The 21,475-nt window shown below is 53.6% G+C and overlaps 1 protein-coding gene across 1 annotated transcript; it reads right to left on the reverse strand.

The window, feature by feature from the left end:
* Window positions 1-33: 33 nt before the first annotated feature.
* ahctf1 (AT hook containing transcription factor 1) lies at window positions 34-20,933 on the reverse strand. The gene is made up of 36 exons (XM_084667836.1): window positions 20,896-20,933; window positions 19,760-19,882; window positions 19,208-19,461; window positions 18,132-18,312; window positions 17,818-18,022; window positions 17,521-17,637; window positions 17,308-17,392; window positions 17,037-17,184; window positions 16,827-16,959; window positions 16,348-16,529; window positions 16,072-16,133; window positions 15,763-15,891; window positions 15,583-15,673; window positions 15,393-15,482; window positions 14,793-14,933; window positions 14,515-14,619; window positions 13,982-14,069; window positions 13,675-13,795; window positions 13,442-13,498; window positions 12,910-13,056; window positions 11,808-11,998; window positions 11,574-11,712; window positions 11,341-11,472; window positions 10,944-11,091; window positions 9,704-9,854; window positions 9,509-9,613; window positions 8,960-9,092; window positions 8,620-8,838; window positions 5,835-6,870; window positions 4,323-4,416; window positions 4,126-4,229; window positions 3,761-4,026; window positions 1,499-3,377; window positions 1,341-1,408; window positions 1,137-1,207; window positions 34-814 (listed from the first exon to the last, which is right to left on the reverse strand). Coding segments are annotated over exons 1-36 (7,383 nt in total). The 5' UTR covers window positions 20,897-20,933; the 3' UTR covers window positions 34-627.
* Between the last annotated feature and the right edge of the window lie 542 nt (window positions 20,934-21,475).

The following is a 21,475-nucleotide window of genomic DNA, read 5'->3' on the forward strand; positions in this document are numbered from 1 at the left end:
TCCCTCCCAGAGGTAGAACAAAAGACAAAACTCTTCATGATAAAAATCAGCTTTAACTGTCAAAGATAAATCAACAAAACACAATGGAGACCCACCTAGAAGTGAGAGGGGAAGCAACTGATGGTGGTAAAACAAGCCAATCAGCACAGCATCCCTGAACAGACACCACACACCTGTTTGGGATACAAGTATGCTGCTGAGGAAACACTACACAATGTGCTGGAAGTTTCTTTGAGAACGCTAGAGCATGGGTGAAGCATGTTTTTCCATGTCTACAAACAATAAAGAGTTCAAGACATACACAAGACGAGTGTTAAAGATGAATCCAGTATCAGGTGTTTTGTGGTTTAACGTCACACCAGAATGCTTCCTGTGACCTCTGAACACAGTAACAGCAGCCTGGTGTGCTGGCTGCTGCTATGAATACAAAGACTTCTTCCAAAAACATCACAAAATACTTTACATTTAAAAAAAATAAAATACCAACATTGGCATCTTGATTGTTTCTTTAATCTTATCAAAACATTAAAAGCCAAGCAAAATATCAATTCAATTTTATTCTAATTATTTGTAGCAAAATTAAAACATGTACATTCTACAAAAGGTTTCAGACTAAAACAGCGTTGGTCATAGCTTCCTCCTGCGTGTGACTGGCTTGGGCAGGATAGAGTCCAGGATGCGTTTGTAGCGGAGGTTCATGCGTAGGGGCGGGGCGTCCTCTGCTGTCCGCGGGGCTTTGGGGAGGGGCGGGGCGGGGCTGGGCAGGGGGGACATGACATCAGCTACAGCTGGAGGAGGAGAAGCTGTTCTGCCCCTGGAGGAGAGAGGAGGGCAGGAGAGACATGTCAGCCAACACCATCCCCCCAAAACACAACTATTAACCAACACCATCCCCCCAAAACACAACTATTAACCAACACCATCCCCCCAAAACACAACTATTAACCAACACCATCCCCCCAAAACACAACTATTAACCAACACCATCCCCCCAAAACACAACTATTAACCAACACCATCCCCCCCAAACACAACTATTAACCAACACCATCCCCCCGAAACACAACTATTAACCAACACCATCCCCCCAAAACACAACTATTAACCAACACCACCCCCCCCCCCCCAGGTCGTACTTGGTGAGTCTCTTCCTGCTGCCCCTGGGAACCCTCTTGCCGTCAACCTCGCCTCCTGCTTCGCCCTGATCCTGAGGAGACCAAAACACCACTTACAGCTGTTCCATTGATATACTCATATCAGGGTGTAGTTGGGTCAGGGTGTGGTGAGAGGTCAGAGTAAGGGTTAGAGGTCAGGGTGTGGCGTGACGCAGCAGAACTCACCCCTGTGGCTCGTCTGGTACGTGAGGAGGGAGGAGCCTCAGCCGTCCCTGGAGGCGCTGCTCTCCTTCCTGTCACACGGGGGGGTAACAGGAAGGAGAGTTCAACATGGTGCCTGTTTGTGTTGGTAACTGTGTTCTGTGTGTTGGGTGTGTCTCTACCTCTGGTAGTCCCCCGTGGAGGGGGGTCACTAGCTGGGCTCCCCTGGTCTGACCTGGGGGCTGAGGGGGACCCCGCCCTGGTCTTCCTGGTGCTGCGTGGAGCAGGGAGAACAGACTCCTCCCCCTCCTGCTCCCCTCCTCCCCTGGTCTTCCTGGTGCTGCGTGGAGCCGGGAGAACAGACTCCTCCCCCTCCTGCTCCCCTCCTCCCCTGGTCTTCCTGGTGCTGCGTGGAGCAGGAAGAAGAGACTCCTCCCCCTCCTGCTCCCCTCCTCCCCTGGTCTTCCTGGTGCTGCGTGGAGCAGGAAGAAGAGACTCCTCCCCCTCCTGCTCCCCTCCTCCCCTGGTCTTCCTGGTGCTGCGTGGAGCCGGGAGAACAGACTCCTCCCCCTCCTGCTCCCCTCCTCCCCTGGTCTTCCTGGTGCTGCGTGGAGCAGGGAGAACAGACTCCTCCCCCTCCTGCTCCCCTCCTCCCCTGGTTTTCCTGGTGCTGCGGGTCGTCCTGGGGGGGTGAGGGGCACGGCGTTTAGCTGGGGTGGGGGTGCAGCGATCAACCTCCGTCCCTGGAGGGACAGGTGGGAGGGTTGAGGCTGGGAGGCGGGGTGTAGCAGGGGGGCGGCCCCTCCTGCGTGTGCTGGGGGGGGCAAGGGGGGTGTTTCTGCTCGTCACAGACGCCCTGGTCTTGCGTGGAGGGGTGGAGGGAGCCAGGGTGGCTGGGAGGGAGTCCATCCCAGCCTCCGCCCGCACTTCGCCGCTCTCCACCTCGCCATCAACGGCTGTCTGGACCAGTTCTGGGTCCTGCTGGACCTCCGCAGGTTGAGGGCTGGGACCGAGGCTGGGATCGGGGCTGGTCTCTGCTGGGCCGGAGGACAGGAGGTCTGACTGGAACTCAGCTTCAGTGGAGTTCATCTCGCCACATGAGGTCATTTCCTCCTGCATGGGGTTCTCCTCCTCGGGAGCTGCAGGAGGGGGGGGCTCTGTCTGCTCACACAGGTCAGAGGCAGACTCAGCTGGCCTGGTCTGTGAGGCCTCTGCTGCCTCAGAGTACACGTTGGGGTTAGATTCTGTCGCAGCCTCAGTCCGTCCCACATTCACAACTGCATCCACAGTAACCACAGCCTCAATTCCATCTGCCTCCATCTGTGCTGCCTTTGTTGCAGCAGTGGCTGCTTCCTCTCCCACTCCGTCTGCCACCTCTGCCTCAACCGCCCCCTCTAGCCCTGCCTCCGTCTCTACCTTTGCCTCACCCACTCCCTCTCCCCCTGCCTCCGTCTCTACTTTTGCCTCACCCACTCCCTCTCCCCCTGCCTCCGTCTCTACCTCTTCATCTACCTCTCCCTCTCTCCCTGCCTCCGTCTCTACATCTGCCTCACCCACTCCCTCTGCTTCTCCCTCTCTCCCTACCTCTTTTACTGCCTCAGTCTCCACCACTGCCTCTTCCACTGCCTCTGCTCCTTCACAGACATCTTCCATCCTTTCCAGGGTGACCATGTCTGTCTCTTGACCCTCCAGGGGCCTCTCCAGCTCCTCCGTGCCCAGGAAGAGGACTTCAGGCCGGGCCACAGCCTCTGCCACGTGGCTGGGCTCCAGACCGGTCTCTAGGGGTAACGTGTCTGCATCCGGGTCCACATCCTCATCCTCCTCAAGCATCAGGGAGAAGCCCTGAGCTCTGGAGGTGGGGCCCTCAGGCTCGACCCCGTGCACCAGGGTGGTGAGCACCGTCTGGGCCTGGTGGATCAGGGCCTGCCCCGGATCCTCCACCAGCTCCAAAGGCACCAGGAGGGTGGAGGAGGACTTCAGCTGGGTGTAGCAGTTGTCCCCTCTCTCCTCCTCAGCTCCTCCTGTGCCCAGCCTCACAATGAACACCTCCTCCTCCTGTTGCTGGGAGGTACACAGAGACATCAACTACTAGAAGGGGTCAGAAGACTGAGCGGTTAGGGAATCGGGCCATTAAATCAGAAGGTTGCCTGTTCTGGCCGTGCCAAATGACGTTGTGTCCTTGGGCAAGGTACTTCACCCTACTTAACAGGGGGAAGTCCCTGTGACTAAGTCGCTCTGGATAAGAGCGTTTGATAAATGACTAAATGTAACGACTGACCCTGCACCAATTCTTCATAACATAACAGGCTGGCTATTACTAGCAGTTAACTAGCATCTACTAGCAGCTAAACACAGCTAAGTAGAAGCTAACTAGCATTGAGTAATAGCCAGCCTGCAGTGAACTAAGCAAATCGATTATGACCACACCACAAAAATGTCCTTACTTTTAGGCCTGCCTCGGATGTGACCAATGAGAGCACAGCGGCGTCCTGCTCTGATATGTCAGGAGGGTAACGAGGGGCGGGTCGTTCTGTGAAGAGCCTGGAATTTGGACCCCAGTTTCCCGCCACCTCCTCAATGATTTCCACCTCGCTGCCAGAATCCTCCTCCTCTTCCGGAGCGTCTGACCCCTCCTCCTCTTCCTCCTCATCCTCCTCCTCCTCAGAGGAAGGGCTTGAGAGGTCCTCGCTATCATTCAGACTGACCACAGCTGCAGAGACATCAGTGCAGGTTGTTAGCTCTCCAGAAGCACCTTAAAACCAAACCCCTAAACCCAACCCTAACCCAACCCCAGCCACTCCAGACTCACACTGAGAGTCTGTCCCTGTGGGGCCCGAGGAGACGGACGTCTGGGTGGTCAGGGGCCGGGGAGGCTCGGGCACCGGTTCCTCTCCCTCACCGGACGCAGGATCACTGAGGAGTGGGAGAGAAGGTAAGAAAGGTGTTTGGGTTCTGTTCTGTTCACAGGAACATTCATGACCATCAGGGTGTGTGTGTGAGACATACCTGTTGATGGAGGTCCAGCTGTCCTCGTGTATGCCAGAGCGGGTGAGAGACAAGTTGTCACCAAACAGATGACGCTCCACAAAGTCTGAAAGACCTGGGAGAGACAGACATCATCCAGCATCACCTAGCATCATTTTCATGTATTTTGCTTGTTGATTATTATTCTGATGGTGCCTGGTTGCCACACTGAGAAACACTGCGCTAGGCTCCTCCCACCTCCTTGGGACCGTCCCAGGAGCAGGAGGACTGTGTGTAGAAACCCACTGGCTATCACTGGATCTCACAATGTAACCACACACTGGCTATCACTGGATCTCACAATGTAACCACACACTGGCTATCACTGGATCTCACAATGTAACCACACACTGGCTATCACTGGATCTTACAATGTAACCACACACTGGCTATCACTGGATCTTACAATGTAACCACACACTGGCTATTAGGGATGGGCGTGGTTAATCGAATATCCGGATATCCTAAAATAAGTTAGTATTTGAATACTTTTTTCGAATACTTATGAGCGTAGTTTGATAAAAAAAAATTTTTTTATTGAAAAACCCTCGCGTCATGTTGTGAATTCTAATAGTTGTGACGTTAAAAAATGATGAAAACCATCAAAAAAGGTAGGCTACGCCTGCGTTCTGCTGCGAGTCTCCTTTCATTTCATTTGGCGCTACAAGAAGCATAGTGTCCTGGCTAAGCAGTACCACGCAACAACCTCAGTTCCTGCAGTCTTTTCTACGCCGGCTTGCTCGTAAATCGACTCCGTGCTAGCCTCTCCCCTGAGCATGTTTACATGCTAATTCTCCTAAATAAAAATGTGTATGGCTAATGCAGTTGTGGCCTATTTATTTTCTTACCAGTAGCCATGTAGAGCTAGCGTAATCAGCTGTTTATGTTCGCAATGTGTGGTGGCGCACCGTATCCTATAGGATTCCGGTTCCAAGTTAATATCCAAGTTAATATGCAATATTTCTCCGTGTGTCTTTGGTTTTTATGGAGGATAGCCTACCCAATGTGTTTAATTTAGTCCAATGTAGCCTACTTTTTATTTCACATAATAATAGGCGAATCGCTTTTCCGCCAAATTAAGAGCCTATAGGTCTGAAGACGCAGCGTTTCTTCAAGTTCATTGTCTTTTCGTCATGTTAATAAATTGATCTTTCATTTGTTTTCTTTATTCAAACCTTATTTAAATCTAATAGTTTAACATTCCCAATTATTGCCAGAATGTGTGGTGGTTCATGTGTTTACTGTATGCTTTGCGTCACGTCAGGCTAATTACATAACGGAACCACATTAATAAAATAGATTATCCGGATATTCGAAAATAATTTCGGATACTATTCGAATAGTGAAATCAGTTCAAATCTCCATCCCTACTGGCTATCACTGGATCTCACAATGTAACCACACACTGGCTATCACTGGATCTCACAATGTAACCACACACTGGCCATCACTGGATCTCACAATGTAACCACATGAGCCAGGTGGAACCCTCACCTGAGGTCTCCATCAGATCCTCTGGAAGAGACGTCTGCTCCTGCTGCATGTCCTCCTCCACCACCACCACCTTCTCCTGCTGCTCCACAACTTCCTCCTTCTGGTCCTCCTCCTCCACCACCACCACCTTCTGTATGTCCTCTTCCTCCTGGTCCTCCTCCTCCACCACCACCTTCTTCTGTATATCATCTTCCTCCTGGTCCTCCTCCACCACCACCACCTTCTCCTCCACCACCACCACCACCACCTTCTCCTCCTCCTTCTGCATGTCTTCTTCCTCCTGGTCCTCCTCCTTCTGCATGTCCTTTTCCTTCTCCTCCACCACCTTGTCTTCCTCCTGGTCCTCCACCATCTCATCCTCCTCCACCACCACCACCTCGTCCTTCTGGTCCTCCTCCTCCACCTCCTCTATATTCTCCTCCTCCTGCTCTGTGGTCTCCTCACCTGGTTCCTCACCGGTGACCACCTCACACATTTCCTGGTGACCTTTAGCTCCCTCGACCACTTTCAGGTCAGGAAGGTGTTCTACTTCCTGTTGGGCAATGGGCTCCTCCTCCTTTTCTACCACTTGGTCTTCCTGTTCTGGGCGAACCGCCATCTTCACTTCTTCAGGAAGCCGCTCTGCTGTCACTTCCTGTTCCTCCGACTCAACTTCCTGTTCATCAGCCTGCGCCTGTTCTAAAGATGTAAGAACACTTTGCTGTTTGGCTGCTGCGGGCCCTTCTTCCTGGAGGGGCAGCACTTCCTGTGGCTCCGTGTCCCTTTGGCATCCTTGCATCACTTCCTGTTTGGTCACTTCCTGGACATCGTCCTGTAGAGGTCCCTCCCCCCCCAGGTCCTCGGGGGGGAGGGCGTCGTGGAACTCCAAGGTAGTGTCGGCTGATTGGACGGACGCCAGGCTCATGTCTAGGCCCAGGCTGAGTCTCCCCGGCAACGGTGTTCGCAAGAGCCCTGACAACACCGTCTCCGCGGCAACCTCCTGGATTGAGGATCCGCTCTCTGACTCAAGGCGCTCCAACTCCCTCTCTGCTGCCACCTTTAGGTCACGGGAAGAATGACATGCAAATTGACACAGGAACACAGATATGACACATTACAGATATTCTGATATTATAGTATGTGTGTCAACAAATACAGGAAAAACTTAGAGGGGTCATTGACTGCAAAACCGAGTTTACCTCATCATAGTTGAATAACGACAGTTCGTTGGGTAAAATGGACATACACTGAACCTCAAAGTCCATTGACACCTATTTCCTAATCAAATCTCACAATTTGAAACTGCTGCTGAAAAACAGGTGGTTTCAAAAAAATATACAGAGTTGACGTCAACTCCCCCACCCGCCACCTACGGTCTGCTTCAGACAACCGCCTGGTGGTCCCACCACTCAAGACCGCCCGGTCCCAACACAAGCTCTTCTCCTGCCTGGCCCCCCAGTGGTGGAATCAACTCCCCACCTCCATCAGAGACACTGACTGTCTCCCCACCTTCAAGAGAAGGCACGCACTTGTTCAGGGAGTACAACAGTACTTAGGAATGGTTTGCTGGACCCAATGTTAAGTTTCCTCAAGGATCACAATGACTCTTGCTTAGAGACTTGTTGCTCTTGTTGGTTAGTGGTAAATTGTTTTTAATATAGGTAATATTTACCCCGAGGCAAGTAGGGTGAAGTGCCTTGCCCAAGGACACAACGTCATTTGGCATGGACGGCAATCGAACCAACAACCTTCTGATTAATAGCCGACTCCCTAACCGCTCAGCCATCTGACCCCCCCATTATGTTCATCACAACCACAAGCTGAAGTATGATTTTGTCACTAAGAGTTATTAGCAATGCAAATGTATCCTGTATCTAGCATAAGTAGAACGTGTGATGATTTTGTTTATTGGCAGTGGGGCTAACGCGTTATTTTATGTTCCTGACTTTCATTTGAATAAATAACCCGTGTTGTCATGTAAATCTACAATTCACAATGCATGTTTGTCCAGATCTTGTAAGGTTATTTTTTATTTATAGTTTCAGCAAGTTGGCTCGAGCTAACTGAAGCTGAGTTGAATCACGATAGTTTGGTTGCTAAGCTGTAACGTTACCCACCTAAATCAATCCTGTTTGCGTTGACAACAGAAGTGGAAACAACTAGCGTTATCATTTCAAATGGTATCTAGTCAATCTGTTGAAAACAGTGTTGTGTAGACAAAATAGATTTACATGCACATTGTTATTTCATGTCTCCACCTTCGATGTTTCAGTGAGTGCTGTTGGTCATGTTGAGTCTTTGCTCTGCAGCTTCACTCGTTGTAAACCAACCAATCAGCGCGCAGCTCATCTAAATATCAATGAGCATATCATAAAAAAGGGATAAAACCTCATTTGATTCCAGGGCTATTTCACAGGGCGCATTAGGGCTCATAAAACAGCACCCGGGCCATTTTCAGCCCAACCAATGTTACATACCCTTTCGGACACCTTAAGGAACAGTGTGAAATACCCTATAAAATCAGTAAATGACCCCTTTAACCCTTGTGTTAGCTTCGGGTCATTCTGACCCATCAGTCATTGGGACCCACCGTCATATTGCGACAACTTTACCGCATACAAAAACAAAGGGACTCATTTTCTTTAAACCGTCGGACTGTCTCAGACTCCCCACATTGCAAAGGTTAAAATCATTATTTGTATAGGGTTAACACAACGATGGTTCCTTATGAACCTTTGGGTCATGTGACCCGAAGGCAGCACAAGGGTAAAAAATAAATAAATACAAATCGAGGTGGTGCACTGACCTCGTTTCTCCAGCAGTTGGCACCCTTCTCTGGGTGGGAGAGCTGGGCCTCCTCTATGAAGGTGATGCGACTCTCCTTGGGGCGTGGCGGGGGGGTGAGGGAGCGGGCGGGGGAGGCGGAGGGGGAGGCCACAGGGGTGGGGCGCAGGCTGGAGCGGAGGATGGACTGGGGGGTGAAGGAAGAAAACACAGGACCCGACGCAGCCAGGGCCCGCGCTCGCTGAGAAGCACACACACACACGACACAGGTAAAATACACTGCTCCCTCTCTCCGCCTCCCCCCTCCCCCCTCTCTCCCCCTCCCTCCCTCCCTCTCTCTAGCTCCCTCCATCCCTCCTCACCTTGACCACCTGTGGGGTCTGCAGCAGGGAGAGTTCGGGGGCCTTGGTAGAACTCCTAGGAGGACCCCAGGTCCTCCTGGGGGGAGTGAGCAGGGGGGCCGGGGAGAAGGGGGGCACCACCACATCCAGGAGCCTGGGTGCGAGAGGGCGGGGTCAGCATGTGGTCCAGGATCTGCCTGGACTGTGACCTGATCAACCAGCTCATTCTTAGAGCCAGGTGGGCTAGATTAGTGTTGAGCTACAGGCAGGTAGCTGCAGGGCTCAGGACCCCTGGTCTAGTCCATACGGAGCTACAAACACTTTAATTCCTTAGTTAATAACAGTTTACAGCAATACTTTACATTCAGGTTACATTAACTACAACTGCCATGCACCGTAATGCATCCAGTTAGCCAAAGCAGGGTCCATGTCTGTGTTCATGAACACGTTACGTCTGCTAACCCATCTGATACCACTACGGGCCACAGGTCCACTGACATGTCCTCAAGAGGAGTTCCTGGGAGGGACACATTCAAAGTTGTGCTGAAACACAGACAAGGTTAACCTCACCTGGACTTCCTTCTTACTGCCATGGTGATGGGGGTGCCCAGGAAGGGGTCTGGGCGGTCAGAGGGCAGTAGGGGGGAGGGAGACTGGAGCCCGGTCGTGGTGGGGCTAGGGGGCAGGAGAAGGGTTTAGTACACACAAACACACACACACGCCACTTGACCGTGTGAGGGGGAGGAGCTGGGGGGGGGGTCTCACCTTTTGAGGGGGGAGGTGGGGGGGAGGGGCTCCTTGCCCACCCACACCTCTCCGATCTTGGTCAGCACGTCACTGATGAAGCCTGCCCTCGTCAAAACCTTCTCACTGGCCAAGCGCCTGGGGACACTGGAGAGAGGCTGTGGACGAGAGACTGAGGAGCAGGGTGAGGGCGAGGAGCAGGGTGAGGAGGAGAGGAGCAGGGTGAGGAGAAGAGGAGCAGGTGAGGAGGAGAAGAGCAGGTGAGGAGGAGAGGAGCAGGGTGAGGAGGAGAGGAGCAGGTGAGGAGGAGAGGAGCAGGGTGAGGAGGAGAGGAGCAGGGTGAGGAGGAGAGGAGCAGGGTGAGGAGGAGAGGAGCAGGTGAGGAGGAGAGGAGCAGGGTGAGGAGGAGAGGAGCAGGGTGAGGAGGAGAGGAGCAGGGTGAGGAGGAGAGGAGCAGGTGAGGAGGAGAGGAGCAGGGTGAGGAGGAGAGGAGCAGGTGAGGAGGAGGAGAGGAGCAGGGTGAGGAGGAGAGGAGCAGGTGAGGAGGAGGAGAGGAGCAGGTGAGGAGGAGAGGAGCAGGTGAGGAGGAGAGGAGCAGGTGAGGAGGAGAGGAGCAGGTGAGGAGGAGGAGAGGAGCAGGTGAGGAGGAGAGGAGCAGGTGAGGAGGAGGAGAGGAGCAGGTGAGGAGGAGAGGAGCAGGTGAGGAGGAGGAGAGGAGCAGGTGAGGAGGAGAGGAGCAGGTGAGGAGGAGAGGAGCAGGTGAGGAGGAGGAGAGGAGCAGGTGAGGAGGAGGAGAAGAGAGAGAGGGGGCAGGTGAGGAGGGAGGGGAAGAGAGAGGGGGCAGGTGAGGAGGAGGAGAGGAGCGGAGCAGGTGAGGAGGAGGAGAGGAGCGGAGCAGGTGAGGAGGAGAGGAGCAGGTGAGGAGGAGAGGAGCAGGTGAGGAGGAGGAGAGGAGCAGGGTGAGGAGGAGAGGAGCAGGTGAGGAGGAGAGGAGCAGGTGAGGAGGGGAGCAGGGTGAGGAGGAGGAGAGGAGCAGGGTGAGGAGGAGAGGGAGGAAGAGGAGAGAGAGGGATGGGTAGATAGACAGTTAGATTCAGAGTCTCATTATAACATCTTGTTAACCAGTATCATCATCCAGAGCTCTTTACAAGTGCTGACCACACCAGGGCCCTATAAACAGTAGAGAAGTACTGGCATACTCCCACACACCCTTCCACACACCCTCCCACACACACACACAGTCTCTTTCCCACACACCCACCGTGTGTGAGGAGTGTGGAGGGGTGCTGGTAGGGCCTGCTTCTCTCCAGGGCCAGCCTGCGCTGGGTCCGGGGCAGGACCTTGCCGTACATATCCAGGATGGAATTCCTGGTGCTGGAGCGCTCCTTCACCCTGGAATCCCTCTCGCTCTGGACAGAACAACAGCAGCTCACACCCTCAATAGGACACACTGGGGGAGTGTGTGTGTGTGTGTGTGTGTGTGTGTGTGTGTGTGTGTGTGTGTGTGTGTGAGAGAGTGAGTGAGTGAGTGAGTGAGTGAGTGAGTGAGTGAGTGAGTGAGTGAGTGAGTGAGTGAGTGAGTGAGTGAGTGAGTGAGTGAGTGAGTGAGTGAGTGAGTGAGTGAGTGAGAGAGAGAGAGAGAGAGAGAGAGAGCGTACCACCATGTTGGTCCTGAGGCTGTGGTTGAGCTGTAGAGCAGCAGTGTAGTTGGACTGCTGGAGGTAGTGGACCAGGAGTAGCTCTCTGTTCTGGAGACCCCCCCCACTCTGAAGGAAGCTCTCCAGACACTCCTGACACACACAGAAACAGTCGCCCACATGATGTGAGTGTGTAGCGAGGGTTACAGTGTGTATCCATGGTTCCAGTGTGTATCCAGGGCAGCGCCCCCTACCTGCTCCCGGAGGTGTAGCGGCAGGCGTAGGAGCAGGGTCATTAGACCCAGGTCCTGACAGCCCAGGAACACAGCACCCAGCAGCTCCTCCACCCGCTCAGTCTGCAGCCTCACCAAGGCCAGCGCCTCCACCACACACCTGGGGACCGGACACATGGGGAGAGGAAGTGTTTGAAATGACACACACACACACACACACACACACACACACACACACACATCTCCCCTCCCTACCTGTTGTGCAGAAGCACGGCGATGCAGAGCGGGGCGTGCTGTGGCTCGGCCAGCAGGGGGCGTGTGGCTTGCAGGTAGCGCAGAGCCAGCACCGCCTGGCCCTGGCTGAGCAGGGCCTGCAGCACCCAGCTGTGGTGCCAGGCCCACGGGGCCGGCATGGAGGACGGGTGGAGGAGCAGCTCCAGGGAGTTCTGACGGGGCCCAGGGCACAGGTTAGGGGGTCTGTGTGCGTGTGCACCTGGGGCCTCATGTATAAACGTTGCGTACGCACAAAAAGCTTGCGTCACCGCCACCACTTAATAACTTCTGTTAAACTTGAGGCTGTCAAACGAACGACAAAATCACTCAGGAAATGCATGTCACGCTAACCTTATAGCTGCCATGCTGTTACGATGTGCCACCACTCGTTTCTTCATTTAAAGTTTTATATCGGACCATTTCTTAATTTCTGTCATGGGCCGGTTCTCTGAACCCACAGCATTGATGGCCCTATAATAATAATAATTTTATTTGTAATGCACTTTACATTTAGCTAAATCTCAAAGTGCTGCAGGTTAAAAACAAGTAAGGGCGCAAATAGTGACAGTTTTCCACTCTGCCGACTTTCTTTTGTCACTAATACCTGATGACAGGCCGCCAAACAGGACACATTTTCTCACCTCCACCTCTGTTGTTAGAACCTCGATCTCACAGTCCCCGTATTTCTTCGAATAAACGCTGCGGCGTTTAACGTTCATTTTTGGTCCGGCGTTTCTTTGAGGAAGGCGTTTATTCGAAGAAATACGGTAATTCAGATAAATAAATGACCTCAGGAGCGCATTTATAGTCCATCTGCATATTAATTTATGGGAGGAGGCAAGGCGGGGTCAGTGGCTCGTTCACGTGCGGTCAATTTCACGTTGATTGTGATTTATAAAGGAAAGGTGCGCAGGATCTGGCGTACGACCGGTTTTATACATGTGAATATTTCTGTGCGTAGGTTTTCGAGTTTTGGCCGTAGGCCATCTTCTGGTATGAAAGCTGCGCAATCCTTTATACATGAGGCCCCTGGTGTGTGTGTGTGTACCTGGCGTGTGTGTGTGCAGCGTGTGCGTGTGTGTACCTGGTAGTCGTGGTGGTCCAGCAGCCAGAGTCCCTGCACCAGTTTAACCAGTCTGACAGGGAGGGAGAAGGCAGTGGGGAAGGACTCCACACACGCTGCACTCTTACTGGGGAACGTGTACATGACATCCAGCAGCAGGTAGATGACCTGGGGACTGTTATGGAACACACACAGGGTGGAGGGGCTGGAGTGGTGATGTGTACGCATGTTCCCAGGGTGGAGGGGCTGGAGTGGTGATGTGTACGCATGTTCCCAGGGTGGAGGGGCTGGAGTGGTGATGTGTACGCATGTTCCCAGGGTGGAGGGGCTGGAGTGGTGATGTGTACGCATGTTCCCAGGGTGGAGGGGCTGGAGTGGTGATGTGTACGCATGTTCCCAGGGTGGAGGGGCTGGAGTGGTGATGTGTACGCATGTTCCCAGGGTGGAGGGGCTGGAGTGGTGATGTGTACGCATGTTCCCAGGGTGTCCATCCACAGCAGCATTATGAGGATGCATTACTAGGATCAGCAGGGCTGAGCTACAGGAAGGATACGAGGGCATGTTTAGCTGTCTCCTCCACATCCTCCAGCAGGTACACATCCAGCAGCGCCTGGCAACCAGAGAGAGAGACAGAGAGAGACATAGAGAGAGACAGAGAGACAGAGACATAGAGAGAGACAGAGAGAAAGAAACAGAGAGCCATAGAGAGAGAAACGGAGACAGATAATCAACGTGGGTTTCTCATGACCTCCTGTTTCCCTCCCAGCTGTTGGTTATAAAGCTCACATGCAGGGTGGGGGGCGGGTACAGTCCAGTCCCGCCCTTGTCCCGCCTCCACAGGTCGGCCACGCGCACGCCACACTGGCCCACCAGCCCGTCAATCATCAGGCCGTCAGAGTCTTTCCCCCTGCAGGACCAACCATGACAACAGTGAACAGGCAACACAGTCATAGCGACCATCCCAGCATCAAACACTCAAGACTAAGCTACATACTTGTGATCTTTGATTTCCTGCTGTACTGGCTACATGCTCACTTCTCTCATTTTGGATAAAAGCTGTAGTAACTCCAGTAGAAGTGCAGAGCTGACTGACCTGTGGAGCTCCTCCCTGCGGAGGGTGTAGTAGCCCCTGATGGCTGAGTACCTGTAGAGGGGCCTGGACATTGGAACAGAGTCCTCATCTGGGGGGAGAGAAGAACAGCCGCTCAGACAGCAGACCGCTGGAGGAGGAGGTGCAGAGGGCAGTAGGAGGCATTGGGAGGTGCAGAGGGCAGGAGGAGGTGCAGAGGGCAGGAGGAGGTGCAGAGGGCAGGAGGAGGCATTGGGAGGTGCAGAGGGCAGGAGGAGGTGCAGAGGGCAGGAGGAGGTGCAGAGGGCAGGAGGAGGTGCAGAGGTCAGGAGGAGGCATTGGGAGGTGCAGAGGGCAGGAGGAGGTGCAGAGGGCAGGAGGAGGTGCAGAGGGCAGGAGGAGATGCAGAAGGCAGGAGGAGATGCAGAGGGCAGGAGGAGATGCAGAGGGCAGGAGGAGGTGCAGAGGGCAGGAGGAGATGCAGAGGGCAGGAGGAGGTGCAGAGGGCAGGAGGAGGTGAAGGAGGTGCAGAGGGCAGGAGGAGGTGCGCTCTGTACCAGAGCCCTCGGGCAGGAGTCCCGTCCTGCAGAACCAGAGCAGCACCTTGGCGTACTGGGAGAGGAGAGCAGACACCATGCTCTTATTCAGCAGGCCCTGCTGCCCTGCACACAGGACAGGAACACATATGGAGGGAATATGAGATAAGGGTGCAGAAATGTGTGTACCTGTGTGTGTGTGTACCTGTGTGTGTGTGTGTGTGTACCTGTGTGTGTGTGTGAGTGTGTGTGTGTGTGTGTACCTGTGTGAGTGTGTGAGTGTGTGTGTGTGTGTGTACCTGTGTGAGTGAGCGTCTGGGCCTCCTTCAGCAGGCAGCGGAGGATGATGCTGAGGTTGCCCAGCAACCTTTGACTGTGCTGGAGATGCTGCAGGATCTGGGGGTCTGTGAAGTTGGAGGAGCTGTCGAACAGAGGAGCACCTGGACACACACACACACACTACATTTAACTGTCTGGAAAGGGTTCCTCCACTTTTAGCAATGTATAGAGCAAGAGAGACCTACAGTAGGTTAGGGTCAGAGAGACCAACAGGAGGGTAAATAGACCTACAGGAGGGTTAAAGAGACCTACAGGAGGGTAAATAGACCTACAGGAGGGTTAAAGAGACCTACAGGAGGGTTAAAGAGACCTACAGGAGGGTAAATAAACCAACAGGAGGGTTAAAGAGACCTACAGTAGGGTAAAGAGACCTACAGGAGGGTTAAAGAGACCTACAGGAGGGTTAAAGAGACCTACAGGAGGGTTAAAGAGACCTACAGGAGGGTAAAGAGACCTTCAGGAGGGTAAATAGACCTACAGGAGGGTTAAAGAGACCTACAGGAGGGTTAAAGAGACCTACAGGAGGGTAAAGAGACCTTCAGGAGGGTAAATAGACCTACAGGAAGTGTCCAGGTCCTGCTTGGTGTGGACCACCTTGTTCCAGGTCCACTCCAGGATGTAGCGTAGAGACACAACACAGCCTGGAGCATCTGCAGAACACACAGCTCTTACTACACACACACACACACACCACGGGGGGTATCAGTATGCCTGTGTGTGTGTGCTGTCAGGCTGTGTGTGTGTGCTCACCTTCAGTGGTCCACTGCCTGATGCAGCCTGTGATGAGGCTCAGAGAGCTGGTCTCCACCGCTGTGCTCAGCACCGCGTCTAACTGCTCCTCCTGCACGCACACACACACACAGAGACAGGCTGAAGGGTGTGTGTGTATCCGAGACAGGCTGGAGGGTGTGTGTGTGTGTGTGTGTGTACCTGAGACAGGCTGGAGGGCTGGAGGTGTGCTAGGCGTGAGGACACCAGACCAGACAGGAGGCAGCGAGAGTAGCAGGAAGATATCACCTCACTGGACACCAGAGACACTTTCTTCAGGAAGCTCAGGGTCTGCACACACACACACACACACACACAGCCAGGTGAGAGGATGTAGTGGAGCTGACACACACACACACACAGCCAGGTGAGAGGGATGTAGTGGAGCTGACACACACACACACACACACACACAGCCAGGTGAGAGAATGTAGTGGAGCTGACAGATGATGAGATGCTGTAGATCCTCACCTCCTTCTGGTACCCTGAGCAGCTGAGGTGGACCAGGCCTACGCTGAGCAGACAGCTGGCCTCTGTTCACACACACACACACACACACACACACACAGAGTTTTTATTTATTTATTTATTTTTAAAGTAGTGTGTGTTGGATCAGTTTATATGTTGTGTGTGGACGTGATGCACTGAGTAATAATTTGACACAGTAATCAAAGTGAAGTGTGTGTATGCAGTCGGTACAGGTGTGTAAGCAGTACGTGTGTGGTATGTGTATGTGCGTGTACTTGCCGAAGTTGTATGCGGTGGGGCAGAAGAGGGCGTCAGGAGCGGGACAGGAGGGGGGCAGGCCTCTGCTGAGGGAGCGCTCATGCACCTGCACGTCCAGCAGGGGGCAGGACCACCACGCCTCCCCCACACCCTCCACACACCACACCGCCTGGTACGCACAGCTCCGCAGGGACTCCCCCGCTCTGGAACACACACACACACAGAGAGAGAGACACGCACACAGAGATACCCACACACACACACACACACACACAGAGAGAGACACGCACACACAGAGAGACACAGTGTTTTGGAGTTTCATTAGAAGATCCCTGGTGAACACTTACAGGGTCTGTGTGTTTGTGACAACATGAGAGATCGGGGTTCTAATCTCCCAGCCTCCCTCCCTCCCAGCCTCCCTCCCTCCCAGCCTCCCTCCCTCCCAGCCTCCCTCCCTCCCAGCCTCCCTCCCACCCAGCCTCCCTCCCACCCCTCCTCACCTGAGGGAGTCAGGCATCTGGGCGTGGTACCAGCGGTTGATGTCGAACACACAGATGTAGGTGGCAGGGTTTCCCTGTCCAAAGGGCTTCACCTGCCAGCTGAACACAGACACGCTGGTGTCCGGAGACGCTACTGTGGGGACATCACACGTTGAGAGGAGCGTGTGTGTGTGTGTGAGAGAGAGACAGAGGTGTGTGTTAGGGAGGTACCTTCGTTGACGCTGTCGTCCCTGTCTGGGTTGGAGTGGCGGATCTTCTCGATGGTTTGGCAGCTGAGCAGGCGGTAGCTGCTGCCCCTGCCAGGCCAGGCGGCCCCTGCCAGGGCTTGGCTGTAGCGCTCTTCACAGTACTCCAACCCCTGAGGAGGAGAGGGTGGGCACCTTACAGTTACAGAACCTTCTGGAAACAGACTGTCCCAGAAGTCCTGGTACTGGTAGATGGACAGTAAAGTTAGCTGTCTTCCTGAGGATGTGGTGCTGACCTCATACAGTATCCTGCCAGATGACAGACACTTCCTGTCACTGAAGGCCAGCTGGAGCAGGTGGAGGCTCAACACATCTCCCTCACTGGAGGAGAGAGGGGCAGCAGACAGTAAGAGACAGTAACAAAGTGTGAGAGGGTGGAGGGGAGAGAGATAGGGTGGAGGAGAGAGAGAGGGTGGAGGAGAGAGAGGGTGAGGTCCAAGGTGACTCACTGCTCCTGGGATGACTGGACAGCCCACAGGTAGCAGCAGTTCCTGGGGTCGTTTTCAGGCTCCTGGAAGGTGAAGGCATGAACAGGCACCCTGCCCCCCTCCAGCTGGGAGTGGTACCTGAGAACACACACACAGGTTACAACAGGTGATCCCCTGGTGGAGGGGTCAGGGTGGGGTGTGGTGTGGAGGGGTCAGGGTGGGGTGTGGAGGGGTCAGGGTGGGGTGTGGAGGGGTCAGGGTGGGGTGTGGAGGGGTCAGGGTGGGGTGTGGAGGGGGCTGGGGGGTCGGGGTACCCACTCCCTCTTGAGGGTCTTCATGTTCCAGAGCTGCAGGGTTCCGTCGGTGGAGCCCACAGCCAGCTGGTTGGTGCGGGGGAGGTACTGCAGGGCTGAGACCCCGGGCCCCGATGAGCTGAGCTGCACACACAGGTGCCTCCCCTGCCTGGCCTCCATCTCCCTCAGCCGGGGGACCTCAGAGGGGGACAGGGTCACCACCTCCAGGTCTGGGGGGAGAAGCCAACATGATTATAGAAGAGAAACAGCAGCCAGAAGGAGGGTTAGAGACGGAGAATGAATGCAGAGATGTCCTGAAGACATGACGACAGAACACACCTGAAGCCTCGAGCTCACTCTGACTACAGGACAGGTCGTCCAGACACAGGTCAACCAATAGGATGTGGCCCAGGTCTGTAACCACGGCAGCCACGCCAAAGAACCAGCGCAGGCTCTGGTGCAGGTGCTGCGTGCCTGCGCCGGCACCCCCGTAGCTCACCAGGGGCTCGATGGCTGTGATCTGGGGAGGAGAGCGCTCTGTAAACACAGCTCGCTGTAAACACAGCACCCACACAGCGCTCTGTAAACACAGCACTCACACAGCGCTCTGTAAACACAGCACTCACACAGCGCTCTGTAAACACAGCACCCACACAGCGCTCTGTAAACACAGCACTCACACAGCGCTCTGTAAACACAGCACTCACACAGCACTCTGTAAACACAGCACTCACACAGCGCTCTGTAAACACAGCACTCACACAGCACTCTGTAAACACAGCACTCACACAGCGCTCTGTAAACACAGCACTCACACAGCGCTCTGTAAACACAGCACTCACACAGCGCTCTGTAAACACAGCACTCACACAGCACCCACTACAGCACCCACACAGCGCTCTGTAATCACAGCGCTCTGTAAACACAGCACTCACACAGCACCCACTACAGCACCCACACAGCACTCTGTAATCACAGCACTCACACAGCACTCTGTAAACACAGCACCCACACAGCGCTCTGTAAACACAGCACCCACACAGCGCTCTGTAAACACAGCACCCACACAGCGCTCTGTAAACACAGCACTCACACAGCACCCACTACAGCACTCACACAGCGCTCTGTAAACACAGCACCCACACAGCGCTCTGTAATCACAGCACCCACACAGCGCTCTGTAAACACAGCACCCACACAGCGCTCTGTAAACACAGAACCCACACAGCGCTCTGTAAACACAGCACTCACACAGCACTCTGTAAACACAGCGCCCACTACAGCACTCAGAGAGCCTGAGTGTGTGAGGAAGTGAGAAAGTGAACTTAGAACCCAAGACTGTTTGAACCCAAGACCGGCTGGTGTGTGTGTGTGTGTGAAATGGCAACAAGGCAGCCACAGTATGTCTGACTCACCCTGCCTGGTACAACCACAGCCTTCACCACGCGTGCAATGCCCAGGTCGTAGAGGCACAGCAGGCTTCCCTCGGCGGCCGCCAGCCCCACCAGGAGACCCGACCTCTTCAGCCAGCTGAAATCCCTGGCAGCCAGCACCGTGGGGGGGTGCTCCCCCCCCCCGCTGAAGCAGTAGGCTGACCGCCGCTCCCCCGTTACGGCATGGACCACCTCCAGGTGGGGGCCACAGGCCAGCCAGGCCAGCCCACTGCGACCTGTGGGCCACAGGACGAGCAGCAAGGTGGAGTGAGTGGAGGAGGAGGGTGGGGGCTGGGGGGATTGATTAGGGTGGGGACTTGGAAGTCAGTTTTAAGCAGTCAGTAGGTGATTATAATTCTTATCAGTTATTGGTGCTTGCAGGTTTTCTGGAAGAGCTGATGGTGTCTGCTGGGTTTGGATCAGATGATTGTGAAGGAGGTAGGATGCCCAGTCATGCTTGTTTACAAGTGACTGTCAGGGCTGTGATTACTAAGCTAATAAGGGGATGTGGGGGGGAAAGGATGGAGGCCTTACCAACAGTGAACTTCCCACGTAGCACAGAGTCCAGGATGATCTCATCCTCTCCCAGCACCTCCACAGTCACCCTGGGAAACGGCTTCAGGCCACTGGTGGTCTGGGCAGCGAGATCCCCCATCACTAACAACACAGAGTCACACGTCACTAACAACACGGGGTCACACGTCACTAACAACACAGGGTCACACGTCACTAACAACACAGGGTCACACGTCACTAACAACACATACACACACACACACACACACACACGGAAAGCTTTTATCAGTGCAGGCTTGGTATGTAAAACTCTGCTGTTATGGTGGTTACAGCCCGCAGCTGTAAATAACTGTACACAGGCGTAACATAAGCAGCAATCTAACTCAGTGTCTAACGCGTTATAAAGTAACGATGCTAAAAAAACAGTTCTTCCCCCAATCAAATCAGCGACTTAAGGAGGACCTCGTTCTCCACCATTACTATTCATAATGACAGTTGCCGCCACTGTCAACCACACATAAACTAGCAATCACACATGTTTCGTCATCAGCAAACTTCGTCTGTCGTATAGTTAAATAAATGTGCAAAATGTGATATATTCAAGTTAGCCGTCCAATCACGCCTCTTTAACGTGAAAAGGAAGAACATATCATGCCTCGTTTGTTTTGAGACATGTCAACGTTTCCCTGTAACAGTGCTACAAGAACATTACAGCCAAGTGAACAGCAGCAGCTAGCTGTCCAGGTAGCTAACCAGCTAGCCTGCAGCCAATCTGAATGAACTCCCGCGCGACTTAGCCAGAGCGGCTAGTTCTAACCACGTTGGGCTCCACAACTATCAAGTACAAAGTAGCAACAACAGTCAGCCTGCACTTGCCGATGGTGAACATCGTAGCGACCTACATACGAAACGTCAAAACTAAAAGCAAGCTAGTTTACCCCAAAATGCATGAATAGATCATGTTAGTGCTGTTAGGAGTAGCTAGGGATAACGCTACTTTCGTTAGATAGCAGCTAGCTGCCTAACTACACACGCAACTTCTGACTGGCAAGTGGAGTTAGCTAGTAAAGACTCTTGGCTAGAACTGAATCTAGTATCTCCTTACATTGCAACGGTTATTTAGCAGAACATATGCATTCATGACTCTACCTTACTAGTTAGTTTGCGTCTGTTACTGTTGACACACGTGGGATGAATGAAACCAACAACAGGCTAGCTAGCCAGTTCGCTTGCTAAGTTTAAAATGTGCACGCGTGGGCCTGGCTAGACAGTTAGCTGTGTTGCAATCGTAGGCGCCAAGCTAGCTGTCTTCCAGCTGCCCCGTTGTGAGTAAAGTTGCCACTGGGTTGGTGGCATGTACTGTTGCAGTAAGACAAGTGAATGTTAAATAAAGTTGGTAGTAGTTAGCTTAATCTGACATCTACATTACATACAGTTACTGGTAGTAGGTAACTACCAACGGTCAGCAACGTTGCTCTTTGAGCGAGTTCGAGGTGCAAGATATTGGAGCTTGTCAACTCAGTGTAGTTTAGCTACCCGAGCTAGCTACGTACCAGTCTGTTGACAGCCGTACTACTGGTTGGTATTCGATCTCAGATCTTCATGTGTGTTGCGATGCCTCCTTTCTGTCACAACGTAATCGTCATTCCGCGTCAAACATTTGGTCCTTCCGGTCAGATTCTAAACGGACAAGCCAGAGCCAATTTTCTATTGCTCTGGGACAAGGCTTGTTGA

This window comes from Hypomesus nipponensis, chromosome 12, assembly GCF_054491055.1.
Source record: "Hypomesus nipponensis isolate SF chromosome 12, ASM5449105v1, whole genome shotgun sequence".
Lineage (NCBI taxonomy): Eukaryota > Metazoa > Chordata > Actinopteri > Osmeriformes > Osmeridae > Hypomesus > Hypomesus nipponensis.

What these genes read in the sequence shown, in the direction of transcription:
- ahctf1 (XM_084667836.1), bottom strand. An exon ending in GCCTCAGGACCAACATGGTG is followed by an intron (nt 11,092 to 11,340) that starts GTACGCTCTCTC and finishes TGTTCTGTCCAG; the next exon opens with AGCGAGAGGGATTCCAGGGT. An exon ending in TCCACGGGGGACTACCAGAG is followed by an intron (nt 1,409 to 1,498) that starts GTAGAGACACAC and finishes CCCGTGTGACAG; the next exon opens with GAAGGAGAGCAGCGCCTCCA.